The 16,864-nt window shown below is 46.6% G+C and overlaps 1 protein-coding gene across 1 annotated transcript in view; it reads right to left on the bottom strand.

Annotated features, from left to right (window-relative positions):
* Positions 1-913: 913 nt before the first annotated feature.
* The window catches only part of PRIMA1 (proline rich membrane anchor 1), a 71,858-nt gene continuing 55,907 nt past the window's right edge, over positions 914-16,864 (bottom strand). Inside the window, exon 5 of the mRNA XM_083167565.1 lies at positions 914-3,819. Within this exon, the coding sequence (XP_083023691.1) occupies positions 3,750-3,819 (70 nt within the window). The 3' untranslated portion in view covers positions 914-3,749. The remainder of the gene's footprint in view (positions 3,820-16,864) is intronic.

The raw sequence follows: 16,864 nt of genomic DNA, 5'->3' as shown, positions 1-16,864 counted from the left end.
ATAGCATCAAGTGCAAGGGTTCTCAAACTCTGTCCCCACACAGTTCACGTTTTCCAGGTCACCCGGCAGGTGCACAGGTGCACTCATTACTCACTGATACTTTTTAAAAGATCCGCAGGTGGAGCTAATTATTTAACTTTTAATTCTGTGAGGAGACCTGGAAAACATGCACTTTGAGACCCCGTGATCTAGTGTGTATGCACTGTATTCTTACCGGTGTGTGCTCCTGCGGGTCCTTAGTGGAGGATATTGCACACAACATCGCTTAGTACACACATTGTCTAATGTGTGGTTGGTTCGTTATCTCTCTTCACTTTATCAGTCTTCAAGGCTCAGCACATCTGCCCCACATAATGGACTGCATGGTAGGCAATTCAAGTTATATTGGCAATGCGCTATATCCTAACTGGAAGCCAATGCCAGTAGGTACATTGCGATTGCATCATAGATCATTTTACCTTGCGCCCCCGTAAAGGTGCACAGTACAATGAATGAATTCAGTCAAGTGAGAGAGAACTAGCTGTTTTTGAACTACACATCCCAGCATGCCCTGCAACAGTTGTAGCATGGCCAAACGTCAAAATTGTTGCAGGGTATGCTGGGATGTGTAGTTCAACAGCTGGAGTGCCAGGGTTCTCCATTACCGGTCTAGTGTAACCCTGAATGAATGCAGTTAGTCTAGTGCAGGGCTGGGCAATTGCGGCCCTCCAGATGTTGAGGAACTACACATCCCAGCATGCCTTGCATCAGTTTCAGCATGGCCACATAGCAAAACTAATGCAAAGCATCCTGGGATGTGTAGTTCCTCAACATCTGGAGGGCCGCAATTGCCCAGCCCTGGTCTAGTGTAACCCTGAGTGAATGAGCATCGCTCAGAATTTAATTCCCCAATGTGTGTCTTTTTTTTCCAGCGCAGTTTAGAAAGTGATGGCAAATGTTTGTGATGGACTAAAATGCATTTGTGCGAATGGTGACGTTTCATTAACCAAGCACCAGTATTTTTGTCAAAGGGGCAATGAACAGATTTGCTTTATAGCTCTGAAATAAAATATTCTGTATAAAATGGAGTTTTATAAGCACCAGGAAACCTCAAAGGGACCCTTATACCATCATATGTTAGCCGAGTTCTGCAAAGGATAGTTATGCAGTGCCTTACTGTTCCACCAATCAGCATGCAGGAAGGGAATCCTGCCTCGCCGCTCTGATTGTGTGACCACCACCCTTCCTGTTTTGAAGGGCCCTAGATTTGCAGGACGCTAGGCAGCTGCCCAGTGTGTCTGTACGTTACAATTTTCCTGAATAATCATATTCACATCAGCTGGAAATGATTTTGCCTTAACCCTTCAATTCAATGAGGTAAACCCCATCAGGGCGATGTCACAGTGGCGTGTTGTAAAACCACAATTTTCTGATAGGACCACCATTTTGTGACCAGGGAATGGTAGCGTTCCAAAGCAGTATGTTAAACCTTCTAAAGAGGGCAAGGGGGGAAGATTGTAGATATCATCATTTATCTAGTACATTGTTAAAAAAAATAACTAGAGTTGGTTGCAACTTTGGCACCTTCTCTTTAGAAAGTTTGCAAAATCTCCACCAAAACTGATGCACAGGGGTGGCCAAACCATGGTTTTCTGTGGCACTGTCAATTGTCCAGGGCTGCCACCAGGAATTTTGGGGCCCGGGACTGATTTCCAGTCCGGGCCCCATAGGCCCCCCGCCATGGACCCCCATCATCCTTCACTTACCGCCCCGACTCAGCACGTCCCGAAGCACAGCGTGGCTTCATCAATACAGGACGCCAGCGGCCAATCAACAAGCAGCACCGGCGGGTGAGCCACTCAGAGCTCATGTACTGGCAGCTGCTCTGATTCGCTAATGGTACACAAGCTCTAATTGGCTCAAAAGCCGAGGCAGCAATTTAATCGGCCGGTGCCTTCCTGTATTGAAGAAGCCAGGCTGTGCTGAGGACCTGCTGAGGACCGAGTGCAGCGCAGGCAGCACACAGTGGAGGGTTGCTGTGGTTAAAATGAGCTGCCCAGGCCAGCTGTACCCACAGCACCCCCCTGTCGGCGGCCCTGCAATTGCTGGCACAGTCAGAGGAGGCAAGTGGCAGTGCCCTGGGCTTTTCTGCCTTGGCAATCTCAGCTCTCTTGCTTGTATGAAATTATAAAAGGAGATGCCAGGGAGGAGCCATTTAGTGGTCATCTTTATTTCAGCTCCTCAGGGGCGTGTTTATGCTGCTCACTCCAGTGCTTCACCCCATTGGACAAGCTTCTTTCCTAAGCTTGTAAGTTATTTTAGTCACTAGTGGTGGGGACTGATTCAGCTGTAGGCTTAGCCTGCAATGGATTTCTGCAAGAATAATATAGTAATGTATCATATGGCGTTTTGTAGTGTTTAAATGGGTTGCTAAGATTAAAATAAACATGTCACAAGGTGTCATATATACATGAATGGGAATTTAAAAATGTGGTGTGGCCTTGCGGGAGCTAGGCCACACCCATTTGTATGCATGGTATCGGCTCTTTGTCTTACACTAAAACATTTATTGACTCATTGCCTCCGATTGGTTGGCCACCTCTGACAATGCATCAAAGAAGTGTGTGGAGAATGCTGTTCCCCAGTCTTGTTAAAGCCACCCTGCTGTCATAATGCTGCAGGCAGCGCTTTCATGGTGTAATAGAGAGCCACGCTAGGCACCGGTACCCACATGGGGATATTTAGGAAGATGGCTCACCTGCATTTGAAGGTAAAGACACTCCAGAGTCTTTTCTTTCAATGTGTGGCACCATCTTCCCAAAGATGGCACTGAGAAGATGTCACTGGGAAGGACCCACACATCAAGGTAATGATACCATGGTGGTTGCATCAAACCCCAGCAATCCCAGGCCTGGGTTATTAGTACCTGCTTCCCCTCCACCCCAGTGTGACATACAATAAGCGCATCACATGTTCAGGGGGGCGGGAGCAGCAGAATGCTGAAAATCTCATTGGTTCGGGTGGAATTGAATCCTTGCTTTATAGCGCCACATTTTCAATTTCAGGAAAGTGCTCTTACAGTAGCTGGGAAATATCTGTGTTTGTGACCCCAAAGGAAAGCGTGGGACATCTGTAGCGCACTGAGTAATCTTCATGTTAAAAGGGGGTCTTAATTATTCTTTTTGAAAACTAAGGGAGCCCTGTCGCCTGATAATAATCCATTCTATACGTTCTCCATTGATAATGTTTCGGCCTTGGGTTATTGCATAGAAGTGATATCACTGCTGTGTGTTCTTGGCTAAGGTATTAAGTGCATGCAATTCTGTTGGCATTTTTGTACATGAAAGGCGCTGTTCAATATAAGATAAAATAAGGTTTTGTATCCTGGGTATGAAAACTCTGCGCATGCAGGTAAAGTCTCCTCAATCCTCCGCTTGGTTGCGTACACCTCCTTCCACATGCCAGTGTCGCGGTGCGTTCTGCGCAGTCAGTAACCGCAGCAGAGGCGCTGCAGTGGGCGTCGCCTCTACCCACAGTATGTCAATCTCTGCTTTACTCTGTGTGTGACACTTAGCAAGGCCATACCCTTGTCCTCACATATGTTCTGGAGTAACATTTCCAGGCAATGGTCCACACCATCTCTGTACCCAGCTTTATCCGGAACGGAGCATTTTGGGGTTTTTTTTGTACTCCGAAAACAAAAGTTTGACACCTCCGACATCGCGGGAGGGTCTGCAGGGGCTGTGTGACCAAGATCTTCTACGTCACGTCTAGGCTGTTTCGAGGGTCATTGCATATTCGGCTCGTGTGGTTCCGTTTTCTTCTTTATGGAGTGGTTTCCTTCAGGACGTATGGGGAGAAAGGGAGACAGAAATGAGATTTTACAGAGTGGGAAGAGAAAACAGCTGTATTATATGTCATTCATGAACAACATCAGTCATCCAACTGTTTACCTACAACTGCAAGAACCTTCAAATGACGGCTTGACCCTAAAACTCCTGGGATTTCAATTCAGGGATTGGAGTTTCCAATTTCAGGATTGAACTGCGCATGCACAGTCTGAGCACACACTCAGTCACTGCGCGGCTGCTCCTGACACTGGTGTGCAACTCATGGCAGTGTGACCTGGTGAGAGGTCACGCTGCGCAGGCCACGCCCCCGTCCACACTGTTACTGCCTGCTCACTCACTCCAGGCATCACCGAGAACCCCCACCTGCCCTGCTCCTGGCTGCACCACCCGCCCATGTTAGTAAATGTGTGGGGTGCATGGTGTGGGGGGGGGGCGGAAGCATTTTTTTTTGTTTACTAGGGTGGCCAATCCCTGGATTGAGCATCCGGTATTGGCATCCCTAATTCTGTCCATATCCACATTTTTCTCTGTTAGGTTTCAAAGATGTCAACATTTCAACCATGTCGACAGCATACCCTGCCACATTTGGAATGTCGACTTCCTGACCGCATACTGTGAACACAACTAGCACCATTATAAAAAAGAAGGTAAAGTTATAACACAAATATTATAATTAAGTTCATGCAAATACTAGGGGTAAATAAAAAATAAAATGGGGTGAGGATAACGTGGATCCGCTGACGACTTGCTGGTTTTCCAGACGACGGCTCTGTTACGTTTATAATACAGGCCTGTGGCAATGTGCTCTCCCCCTGTGCAATCACTGCTATATGTGTCTGGGTTGTGTACCCTCACCGCAGGCCTGGAGGAGAACACCTGTTACCAATCTCTCGAGGACTTTCACTTGTGCCGGCTTTGAACTTGCTCTAAATATTCCTCTGTGTTCTATAGAGACACAGTCACAACACTCAGTTCCTATAAACACTCCGGAGTCCCGGAACTGCTGCAGGGAGAGAGTCTGCCAGCTCACAGCTAGTCTGGGCATAACTGTACTCTGGAGGGGGCTGAACTCATATTTAGGTACACTTCCAAGGGGATCTGGTCATTAGGTCGAACCCTTTTAAGGTCTACAGGCCCTAGGTGAAAAGGTCGACATGTGAGCCGACATGTGCCGACAGGCGTTATTTCATGCCCTACCATCCATTACGGAGTAGTGGGACAATAAAATAGTGCCCGAAGCATGGCAAACGCAGACTGTCGACATTTAGGACAAAAAATGCGTAAAAAACTCATCGACCTAATGCTTGTGTCGACATTCACACACTGTGACCTATTTAAGGTATTGCTTTGAGGCCTGTCGACCTTCAATGGTCAGCCCAATGCATGTCGACCAAAATCGGGTTGACGCAATGACCCATACACTTTCTAAGAAGGCCCACACTCACTTGCCAAGGTTCAAGCAAGGAGGCTTGCTCCATTTGTCACAGGTTATTATTCCAAAAAGATGGTAGCCATGCACCTCCCCCTGCCATCGCAGATTATGTGGTTGTGACATTAAAGGTCCTTTAGCGCACTTCGATCTAGCAGCCACCCTACGCCAAGGTCATTATAAAAGGAACTCCGACCCACCTTGGAATACCCAATAATTTAATTATTCACCGAAACGGTCTGAATTGAAGTTACGCTTTTCTTATAACAAAATCACCGCAGCTAGGAGTCACTATTTCAGGGGACTTAAAGGCAGGAAAGCAATGTAACAAAGCAATGAGGAAGGCGAGTCAGATGCTTGGTTGCATAGGGAGAGGTATCAGCAGTAGAAAGAAAGAAGTAATAATGCCACTGTATAGGTCATTGGTACGACCTCATCTAGAGTATTGTGTTCAGTTCTGGAGGCCATATCTCCAGAAGGATATAAATACATTGGAGAGTGTACAAAGAAGGGCAATGAAATTGGTGCATGGCCTACATCACAAAACTTACCTGGATAGACTAAAAGATCTTAACATGTATAGTTTGGAGCAGAAAAGGGAAAGGGGGGACATGATAGAAATCTTCAAATATATCAAGGGTTTTAACATAGTACAGGAGGGAAATTTTCTTCAAAGGAAAAGAAGTAATAGAACATGAGGACATGCACTGAAACTGGAGGGAGGTAGGTTCAGGGGAAATGTTAGAAAGAATTACTTCACAGAAAGGGTAGTGGATAAGTGGAATAGCCTACCATCAGAGGTGGTAGAGGCTAATATAGTAGAACAATTTAAACATGCTTGGGATAGGCATATAAATATCCTTACAAAGAAATAAGGATTAAAAAGGGGAGATTACCTGAAGGATAAAAAAGGGGCAGACTAGATGGGCCAAATGGTTATCTGCCATCAAATTCTATGTTTCTATGTAACTGCAGATGTGTGGCAAGTACAAGTACAGATAAGTGAGGATTAGCGGTAAGTCTGGAAAGAGACTCACAGAGGGAGAGACTGAGGGGGGTGTGAGAGAATGGGGGACAGAGAGAGGAATGGGAGGGGCTTAAAAGTTACAAAGGAAATAGAGAGAGATAAATTGGGGGGTCAGAGAAAACTGTAAGGGCAGAATAAGGAGCTGAAATACAGAATGCAGGGAAAATGGGGTGTAAGTGAAAACCGTTGGGTGGTGGGGGCGGACAATGGTCTGTAAGTAGATATCAGAGATATTTAGTACATACAGCACAAAAACCTTTGCAATTGCCAGCTAAAACCAACTTGCCCTTTGGTGAAAGCCTGGCCGGAGAAGGGTCTTCTGATCCCACCCTGGTAGGCTGGCGCTCCTGCCATCCTCCCTCCTTCCCACCGTTATTGCGTTGTGCATGAACAGTGGCAGACAATCCCTCATCTGTTATCGTTTCACACCGCCAGCATATTTACTGGGGTGCCTCAGAATACTTGCTGGGATGCCTGGGGTTGGTGGTTCAAGATTCAAATTATTTATGCTCAGTGTGATAACAAAAAACGGTCATGATTTGAAAAAGTTTGGGAACCCCCGCTCTAATATAAACAGGATCAATCAGCGTTTCATATAGTAAAAGGCGCGGAGACTAAAGTGTGCGCTGTTCCGGAGATATCCGTCCTGGGAAGTCTTCAATTAGATTTATGGAACGTAGTACCTGCACCGCTGGGAACACTGGGGGGTTTGAGATGCACAACGTGCGCCTCTGCATCACACACTATTGTTTTTGAGAACGAATGAAAGGATTAAGCCAGATATAAGAATCTGATCCACTAGAGGAATATCTGGAAGGAAAGAGATACGCGAGAATTTCTGTATAGAGACGGCAAATATCTGCTTCTATTATTCGGTTACATCAGGCGACCTTGTCTAAGGTCGCAATTACAGGCACAATTAGTGCACTGTGTGGTAATAGCTTTCAACAAAATACACACTAAAAACAACATTATGTTCTGGCTGAGAGAAGCGGTTTCACAGAAAGGAATGAGGGCTGTGGTATAACTCACAGACAAAGGGCCTAATTCAGCCGGACCGCTGGGCTGCTAAATATTGCAGCCCAGTGATCAGGTATACGCTGCCACTAAATCCCGCCCCGTGCAATTGTGCGAAAATATTACAAGCCTGCAAACCCATCCGCAAGCTGCTCAAATGACTTTGTGTAGGGATGACCCTCGACCATCGATGATATAAAATCATCGATGGTTTGTGTCCGGTGTCGAATACTTTTGCCATCGATGTGGGAGTACCAGATGGTTTCCTTACATTGATGGCAAAGGAGAAGCGATGTTTACTTTTTTTTTTCTTTCAAGGTGCCGGGACACAGAGCATAGCTCCGCCCCCGACACCGGAAGTCCTGCCCCTGTGTTCTGATTGGCCCACGTGCCATTCAGTCAAATATAATGGATAGCCATCGATAGCTAAAACTATCGATGGTTATCCATCAAATAGTTTGCCACTATAGTGGCTGGGTTCAGAATTGCCATCAATGGCAACCATCGATGGCATCTGCACCGATGGTCATCGCTAATTTTGTGCAGTCTGTGTGTAGCCCAGGACTTTCTCGGCGGCTGCGATAGAAGCAGGCTGATCCGGGGCGGAGCTGATCTCACACCCCTTCCCATAAAACACCTGGGCACGCCTGTGGTTTTCCTGGCACTCCCAGAAAACGGCTTGTTACCACCCCCAAATGCCGGCTTCCCTTCAACTTGCATACGGCCAGCGATTAAAAACTTTATCAGTATTTTATCGAAGGACAGTCTCGCGCATGCCTACTAAGTGCCGTACCCATACGCAGTCTATCGATAATTGCCCGGCCTGGAAATTCGCAGCTGTGCTATTGTGTCTGAATTTGGGTCAATATCTAGGTCGGCAGTCATTTGGTTAACAGCAATAGGTCGTCATTAACCAATGTTGACACAAACAAAAGGTCAACATTGACACATGAACAGATCGACAGATCACTTTTTATTAGGTCAATGTTGACACTTGAGCTCATGAATTGCGTCAACAGGCCTTAGGTCGACACCTGAAATAGGTTGACATGGGTAAGATCGACATGGTCTGAATGTCGACAATGAGTTTCTCACCTTTTTTGACGTAAATGTCGACACAGTTGACATGGACACTGTAAGTGTACCGCGTCCCCTCGCATGGCTTGCTGCGCTCTCCAAGTTTCGGGCGCACATGGCTTGCTGCGCTCTCCATGTTTCGGGCACACTTGTCGACCTTTAGACCATGTAGACCTTAGAGGGAGGTGCTGCTTGGCGCGACTGCAGCCATGATGTGTGTGAGGACATCTGTATGTGTGTTTGCTGTATGTACATCAGGCATGTCCAAAGTGTGGCCCTCCAGCTGTTGTGAAACTACAAGTCCCATCATGCCTTGCCATAGTTTTGCGCTTAGGGAATGCTAAATCTATGGCAAGGCATGCTGGGATGTGTAGTTTCACAGCAGCTGGAGGGCCACACTTTGGACATGCCTGATGTAGATGCTGCATCCACTGTAATTCTTGTAGTCAGGCTGTAAGATTGCATTTCCTAATCCAACCAGTGTAACCAGCACTCTCTGCCCTCACGCGCTACAGGGACAACCACGTAAAGATGTATTATTCATATTTCCGCTAACTTCTGGTCTTCCACCATCTGCCTTCTCATCAATCACAATAAAACCAGTGTGCCGTCAGAGGAATGTTTCCATATACCCTCACATCAATTCCCAGAGCTACAAGAAGCTTCAGCATTTAATGCACCGACGAGCGCAGTATGGAAATCCTGGTATACAATTCCATAGGAATAGCCATCAACTCTTCTAGGTCTCATGTAACACCATGGCTTCCTATCGGTGGTGTGGTCAGAGGAGGGGGGTATAGAACAGTTTGTTTGGCCAATCTAATAGCTGCAAATTTATAGTAAAGACCTATTAAATGTAATTAACAGTACAGAGACCACCGCATCCATGCACCGGACCTGCCCCCATCCATCTACTGATGACACTAGTAATTAAATTGTCAGGTAATTCCCTGACTCTATACTTGGTGCATGAGATGTGACTGAAGTCAGACTGGTCTCATCCCTGCAGAGCCCAGAATTCCGTCCCTGCGGTCCATTGCCGCCCAGTCACACCCACTTAGCCGCAAGTGAAGCCATGAAGGCCATATACATGTATTTTATATATACCGCCATATACATGTATTTTATATATTCCGCCATATACATGTATTTTATATATTCCGCCATATACATGTATTTTATATATTCCGCCATATACATGTATTTTATATATTCCGCCATATACATGTATTTTATATATTCCGCCATATACATGTATTTTATATATTCCGCCATATACATGTATTTTATATATTCCGCCATATACATGTATTTTATATATTCCGCCATATACATGTATTTTATATATTCCGCCATATACATGTATTTTATATATTCCGCCATATACATGTATTTTATATATACCGCCATAAACATGTATTTTATATATTCCGCCATATACATGTATTTTATATATTCCGCCATATGCATGTATTTTATATATTCCGCCATATACATGTATTTTATATATTCCGCCATATACATGTATTTGATATATTCCGCCATATACATGTATTTGATATATTCCGCCATATACATGTATTTGATATATTCCGCCATATACATGTATTTGATATATTCCGCCATATGCGATGCGATCAGACCCGATTTTTAATTGTACAGGCACCCTGATGGGTGATTACTATGTTAAATGCCCCCCCATTGTTAACGCCACCCCCACTATCAACGCCAACTCGAAGCGTGTCGAGCGCAGCGAGCCAGCGACCTTTTCATACCCCCACTATCCACGTCGGTGTGGAATTGATCTTAGATAGTGTGGAGAGCGCAGCGAACCACCGAGCCCGAAGCGTGGCGAGCGCAGCGCTTCAGGCTCGGTGGCTCGCTGCACTCGCCACACTATATAAAATCAACTCCACGCCGACGTGGATAGTGGGGGTATGAAAAGTTCGGAGGACGCATACCGCCGTCCCTCGCGGGCTCGCTGCGCTCACCACACTTCGGGTTGGCGTTGATAGTGGGGGTGGCGTTAACAATGGGGGGGCATTTAACATACTAATCACCCATCAGGGTGCCTGTACAATTAAAAACGTGTCTGATCGCATCGCATCGATGCGATGGCATAAGATGAAAATCGTGGGCACCGTGCTAGGAAACGAGTACCTATTTTATATATTCCGCCATATACATGTATTTTATATATTTTAATATATTTAAAACTGTACTATAGTAGTGTAGACATACAGTTATAATTAAATAATAAAATGCACAAATTTTGCAGATGTGCAATAAATAGCAAAACTGATATATTATGGAGGAACATTATTATATTCTGTATTATATTATATATGACTATTAAGTGCAAAAAAAACCAGAAGCCTTGTTCTTTCTTTGAGCGCACAATATATTATGCTGCACCTTCATTGGATACTTCATTGGACCAGCGGACAGGATTATAATACAATTATATTCCACCCATAAAGGCACAGGGGGCCTTATTCTGGTTCACTCCTTCTGACAAATCCCTTCTTAGATGGACAAAACCATGTGTACTGCCGGGGTCAGATCAAAGCTGGACTAAGCCTTCGGGGGGCCCGGGGCACTTTAGAAAAGGGGGCCCCCTCCTACTTGTCATTAGTGGCTGCCAACTGCATGGGAGAATATTACACTGTCAAAACACAGAGTAAGAGCAGTATAAACTTGGTCAATGGTCAACTGCGGGGGGGGGGGGGGGGTATATGTATATATATATATATATATATATATATATATATATTAATACAACATGAAAAGCCTCTGTTTGTCCCTCTATACCTTACTCTGTAGGAGCCCTGACAGGCTCAGCGCTGCCTCTGATTACAAACCCTCCGATAACAAGGCAGCTGCTGCTGCTGTCCTCCATAGGCCTGAGAAGCTTATGATGAGCTCCACCAAGCAGAGTTCAGCACAAGCCACTCAGCCTCTGACCTCTTGTGCAAAGTCTTATGGGACTTAGTCAACTCCCAGTAATGGATACTTGTTTCCTAGCACGGCACCCCCGCGATTTTGATCGAAGTGCATCTTATCGCATCGCATGCAAAATAGCGGCATGCGATGCGATTTTTTATTGTACAAGCACCCTGATGGGTGCTTACAATGGTAAATGCACCCCCATTGTCAATGACACCCCCACTATCAATGACAACCCGAAGCGTGGCGAGCGCAGCGAGCTCGTGAGGGGCGGCGGGACGCGTCCTTCGACATTTTCATACCCCCACTATCCACGTCGGTGTGGAGTTGTTTTCAGATAGTGTGGCGAGCGCAGCGAGCCACCGAGCCCGAAGCGTGGCGAGCGCAGCGCGCCCTGCCAGGGGACGCCGATTACTTTACATGTATTCCTCGTCCCCTCACAGGGCTCGCTGTACATGACCATAGTACATCTATTACACCCTATACAGACATAGGACACTACACCCCCAACATGACCTGACCACTGGCCATAATACATCTATTACACCCTATACAGACATATGACACTACACCCCAACATGTCCTGACCATTGACCATAATACATCTATTACACCCTATACAGACACAGGACACTACACCCCCAACATGACCTGACCGCTGGCCATAATACATCTATTACACCCTATACAGACACAGGACACTACACCCCCAACATGACCTGACCGCTGGCCATAATACATCTATTACACCCTATACAGACATAGGACACTACACCCCCAACATGACCTGACCACTGGCCATAATACATCTATTACACCCATACAGACATAGGACACTACACCCCAACATGTCCTGACCACTGGCCATAATACATCTATTACACCTTATACATACATAGGACACTACACCCCAACATATCCTGACCACTGGCCATAATACATCTATTACACCCTATACAGACATAGGACACTACACCCCCAACATGACCTGACCACTGGCCATAATACATCTATTACACCCTATACAGACATATGACACTACACCCCCAACATGTCCTGACCGCTGCCCATAATACATCTATTACACCCTATACAGACATAGGACACTACACCCCAACATGTCCTGACCACTGGCCATAATACATCTATTACACCTTATACATACATAGGACACTACACCCCAACATATCCTGACCACTGGCCATAATACATCTATTACACCCTATACAGACATAGGACACTACACCCCCAACATGACCTGACCACTGGCCATAATACATCTATTACACCCTATACAGACATATGACACTACACCCCCAACATGTCCTGACCGCTGCCCATAATACATCTATTACACCCTATACAGACATAGGACACTACACCCCCAACATGTCCTGACCACTGGCCATAATACATCTATTACATCCTATACAGACATAGGACACTACACTCCCAACATGACCTGACCACTGGCCATAATACATATATTAAACCCTATATAGACATAGGACACTACACCCCATGTCCTGACCCCTGCCCATAATACATCTATTACACCCTATACAGACATAGGACACTACACCCCAACATGACCTGACCACTGACCATAATACATCTATTACACCCTATACAGACATAGGACACTACACCCCAACATGTCCTGACCACTGGCCATAATACATGTATTACACCCTATACAGACATAGGATACTACACCCCAACATGTCCTGACCACTGACCATAATACATCTATTACACCCTATACAGACATAGGACACTACACCCCAACATGTCCTGACCACTGACCATAATACATCTATTACACCCTATACAGACATAGGACACTACACCCCAACATGTCCTGACCACTGACCATAATACATCTATTACACCCTATACAGACATAGGACACTACAACTCAACATGTCCTGACCACTCTCCATAATACATCTATTACACCCTATACAGACATAGGACACTACACCCAACATGTCCTGAACGCTGGCCATAATACATCTATTACACCCTATACAGACATAGGACACTACACCCCAACATGTCCTGACCACTGGCCATAATACATCTATTACACCCTATACAGACATAGGACACTACACCCCAACATGACCTGACCACTGGCCATAATACATCTATTACACCCTATACAGACACAGGACACTACACCCCAACATGTCCTGACCGCTGGCCATAATATATCTATTACAACCTATACAGACACAGGACACTACACCCCAACATGACCTGACCACTGGCCATAATACATCTATTACACCCTATACAGACATAGGACACTACACCCCAACATGACCTGACCGCTGGCCATAATACATCTATTACAACCTATACAGACATAGGACACTACACCCCAACATGTCCTGATTGCTGGCCATAATACATCTATTACACCCTATACAGACATAGGACACTACACCCCAACATGTCCTGACCGCTGGCCATAATACATCTATTACACCCTATACAGACATAGGACACTACACCCCAACATGTCCTGACCACCGGCCATAATACATCTATTACACCCTATACAGACATAGGACACTACACCCCAACATGTCCTGACCACCGGCCATAATACATCTATTACACCCTATACAGACATAGGACACTACACCCCAACATGACCTGACCACCGGTCATAATACATCTATTACAACCTATACAGACATAGGACACTACACCCCAACATGTCCTGACCACTGACCATAATACATCTATTACACCCTATACAGACATAGGACACTACACCCCAACATGTCCTAACCATAATACATCTATTACACCCTATACAGACATAGGACACTACATCCCAACATGTCCTGACCACTGACCATAATACATCTATTACACCCTATACAGACACAGAACTATACACCCCCAACATGTCCTGACCACTGACCATAATACATCTATTACACCCTATACAGACATAGGACACTACACCTCCAACATGTCCTGACCGCTGGCCATAATACATCTATTACACCCTATACAGACATAGGACACTACACCCCAACATGTCCTGACCACTGACCATAATACATCTATTACACCCTATACAGACACAGAACACTACACCCCCAACATGTCCTGACCACTGACCATAATACATCTATTACACCTTATACAGACATAGGACACTACACCCCCCAACATGTCCTGACCGCTGGCCATAATACATCTATTACACCCTATACAGACATACGACACTACACCCCAACATGTCCTGGCCACTGGCCATAATACATCTATTACACCCTATACAGACACAGGACACTACACCCCCAACATGTCCTGACCGCTGGCCATAATACATCTATTACACCCTATACAGACATAGGACACTACACCCCAACATGACCTGACCCAGTGGCGTAGCTACAGGGGTCGCAGCGGTCGCACCTGCGACCGGGCCCCTGAGCCAGGGGGGCCCAACCCCCGCCACTGTCCGGCCGTCCTGGATGAGCAGAGGCGGAACTACCGCCGGTGCAGCCGGTGCAGTGCACCGGGGCCCAAGGAGACCATGGGGCCCGCGGCCGTCTGCACCGTATGCTGCTGCCGCTAGTTTCCTTTTTTTTTTCCTTTAAGGGACACAGCGGCAGCGTGGATGTGAGGGGCGGGCCCGCGGACGGGAGGTAGCAGGCCTGACAGGATGTCCTGGGATCACGTGACCCAGACACTGCAGGCCTGCCGCGGGACTCCGAGTGTCTCTTCCTCACTCTGGAGCCTGCACAGCGCGCGTGTCTGCTCCGTGCGTGTCAGGAGTCACGCCGTCGGGGCTGCTGGAGGGGAGAGAGCCAGAAGAGGAGAGCAGCGTGGACGCGGTGCTGCCAGCCGCAGGACCAGAGGAAAGCGGGTCCCAGCTTCAGGGAGCTCAGGAGGGTGCCGTGCGGAGTGGAGGAAGGAGAAGAAGGCTGTCGGCATCCTGGAACCGGAGGTCCCCATGACTGAAGAGCTGCAGTGAAGGCAACTGGTCCGGAGTGCCCCCCAAAAGCAGCCTCCTTTGAAGCACAGAGGGTCAGGTTAGTAACTACAGCACACCCCCTGTCAAAACACAGAGTAAGAGCAGTATAAACTTGGTCAATGGTCAACTGCGGGGGGGGGGGGGGGGGGTATATGTATATATATATATATATATATATATATATTAATACAACATGAAAAGCCTCTGTTTGTCCCTCTATACCTTACTCTGTAGGAGCCCTGACAGGCTCAGCGCTGCCTCTGATTACAAACCCTCCGATAACAAGGCAGCTGCTGCTGCTGTCCTCCATAGGCCTGAGAAGCTTATGATGAGCTCCACCAAGCAGAGTTCAGCACAAGCCACTCAGCCTCTGACCTCTTGTGCAAAGTCTTATGGGACTTAGTCAACTCCCAGTAATGGATACTTGTTTCCTAGCACGGCACCCCCGCGATTTTGATCGAAGTGCATCTTATCGCATCGCATGCAAAATAGCGGCATGCGATGCGATTTTTTATTGTACAAGCACCCTGATGGGTGCTTACAATGGTAAATGCACCCCCATTGTCAATGACACCCCCACTATCAATGACAACCCGAAGCGTGGCGAGCGCAGCGAGCTCGTGAGGGGCGGCGGGACGCGTCCTTCGACATTTTCATACCCCCACTATCCACGTCGGTGTGGAGTTGTTTTCAGATAGTGTGGCGAGCGCAGCGAGCCACCGAGCCCGAAGCGTGGCGAGCGCAGCGCGCCCTGCCAGGGGACGCCGATTACTTTACATGTATTCCTCGTCCCCTCACAGGGCTCGCTGTACATGACCATAGTACATCTATTACACCCTATACAGACATAGGACACTACACCCCCAACATGACCTGACCACTGGCCATAATACATCTATTACACCCTATACAGACATATGACACTACACCCCAACATGTCCTGACCATTGACCATAATACATCTATTACACCCTATACAGACACAGGACACTACACCCCCAACATGACCTGACCGCTGGCCATAATACATCTATTACACCCTATACAGACACAGGACACTACACCCCCAACATGACCTGACCGCTGGCCATAATACATCTATTACACCCTATACAGACATAGGACACTACACCCCCAACATGACCTGACCACTGGCCATAATACATCTATTACACCCATACAGACATAGGACACTACACCCCAACATGTCCTGACCACTGGCCATAATACATCTATTACACCTTATACATACATAGGACACTACACCCCAACATATCCTGACCACTGGCCATAATACATCTATTACACCCTATACAGACATAGGACACTACACCCCCAACATGACCTGACCACTGGCCATAATACATCTATTACACCCTATACAGACATATGACACTACACCCCCAACATGTCCTGACCGCTGCCCATAATACATCTATTACACCCTATACAGACATAGGACACTACACCCCAACATGTCCTGACCACTGGCCATAATACATCTATTACACCTTATACATACATAGGACACTACA

This window comes from Crinia signifera, chromosome 12, assembly GCF_055691185.1.
Source record: "Crinia signifera chromosome 12, ASM5569118v1, whole genome shotgun sequence".
Classification (NCBI taxonomy): Eukaryota; Metazoa; Chordata; class Amphibia; order Anura; family Myobatrachidae; genus Crinia; species Crinia signifera.
This window is presented reverse-complemented; position numbering and strand designations above follow the sequence as displayed.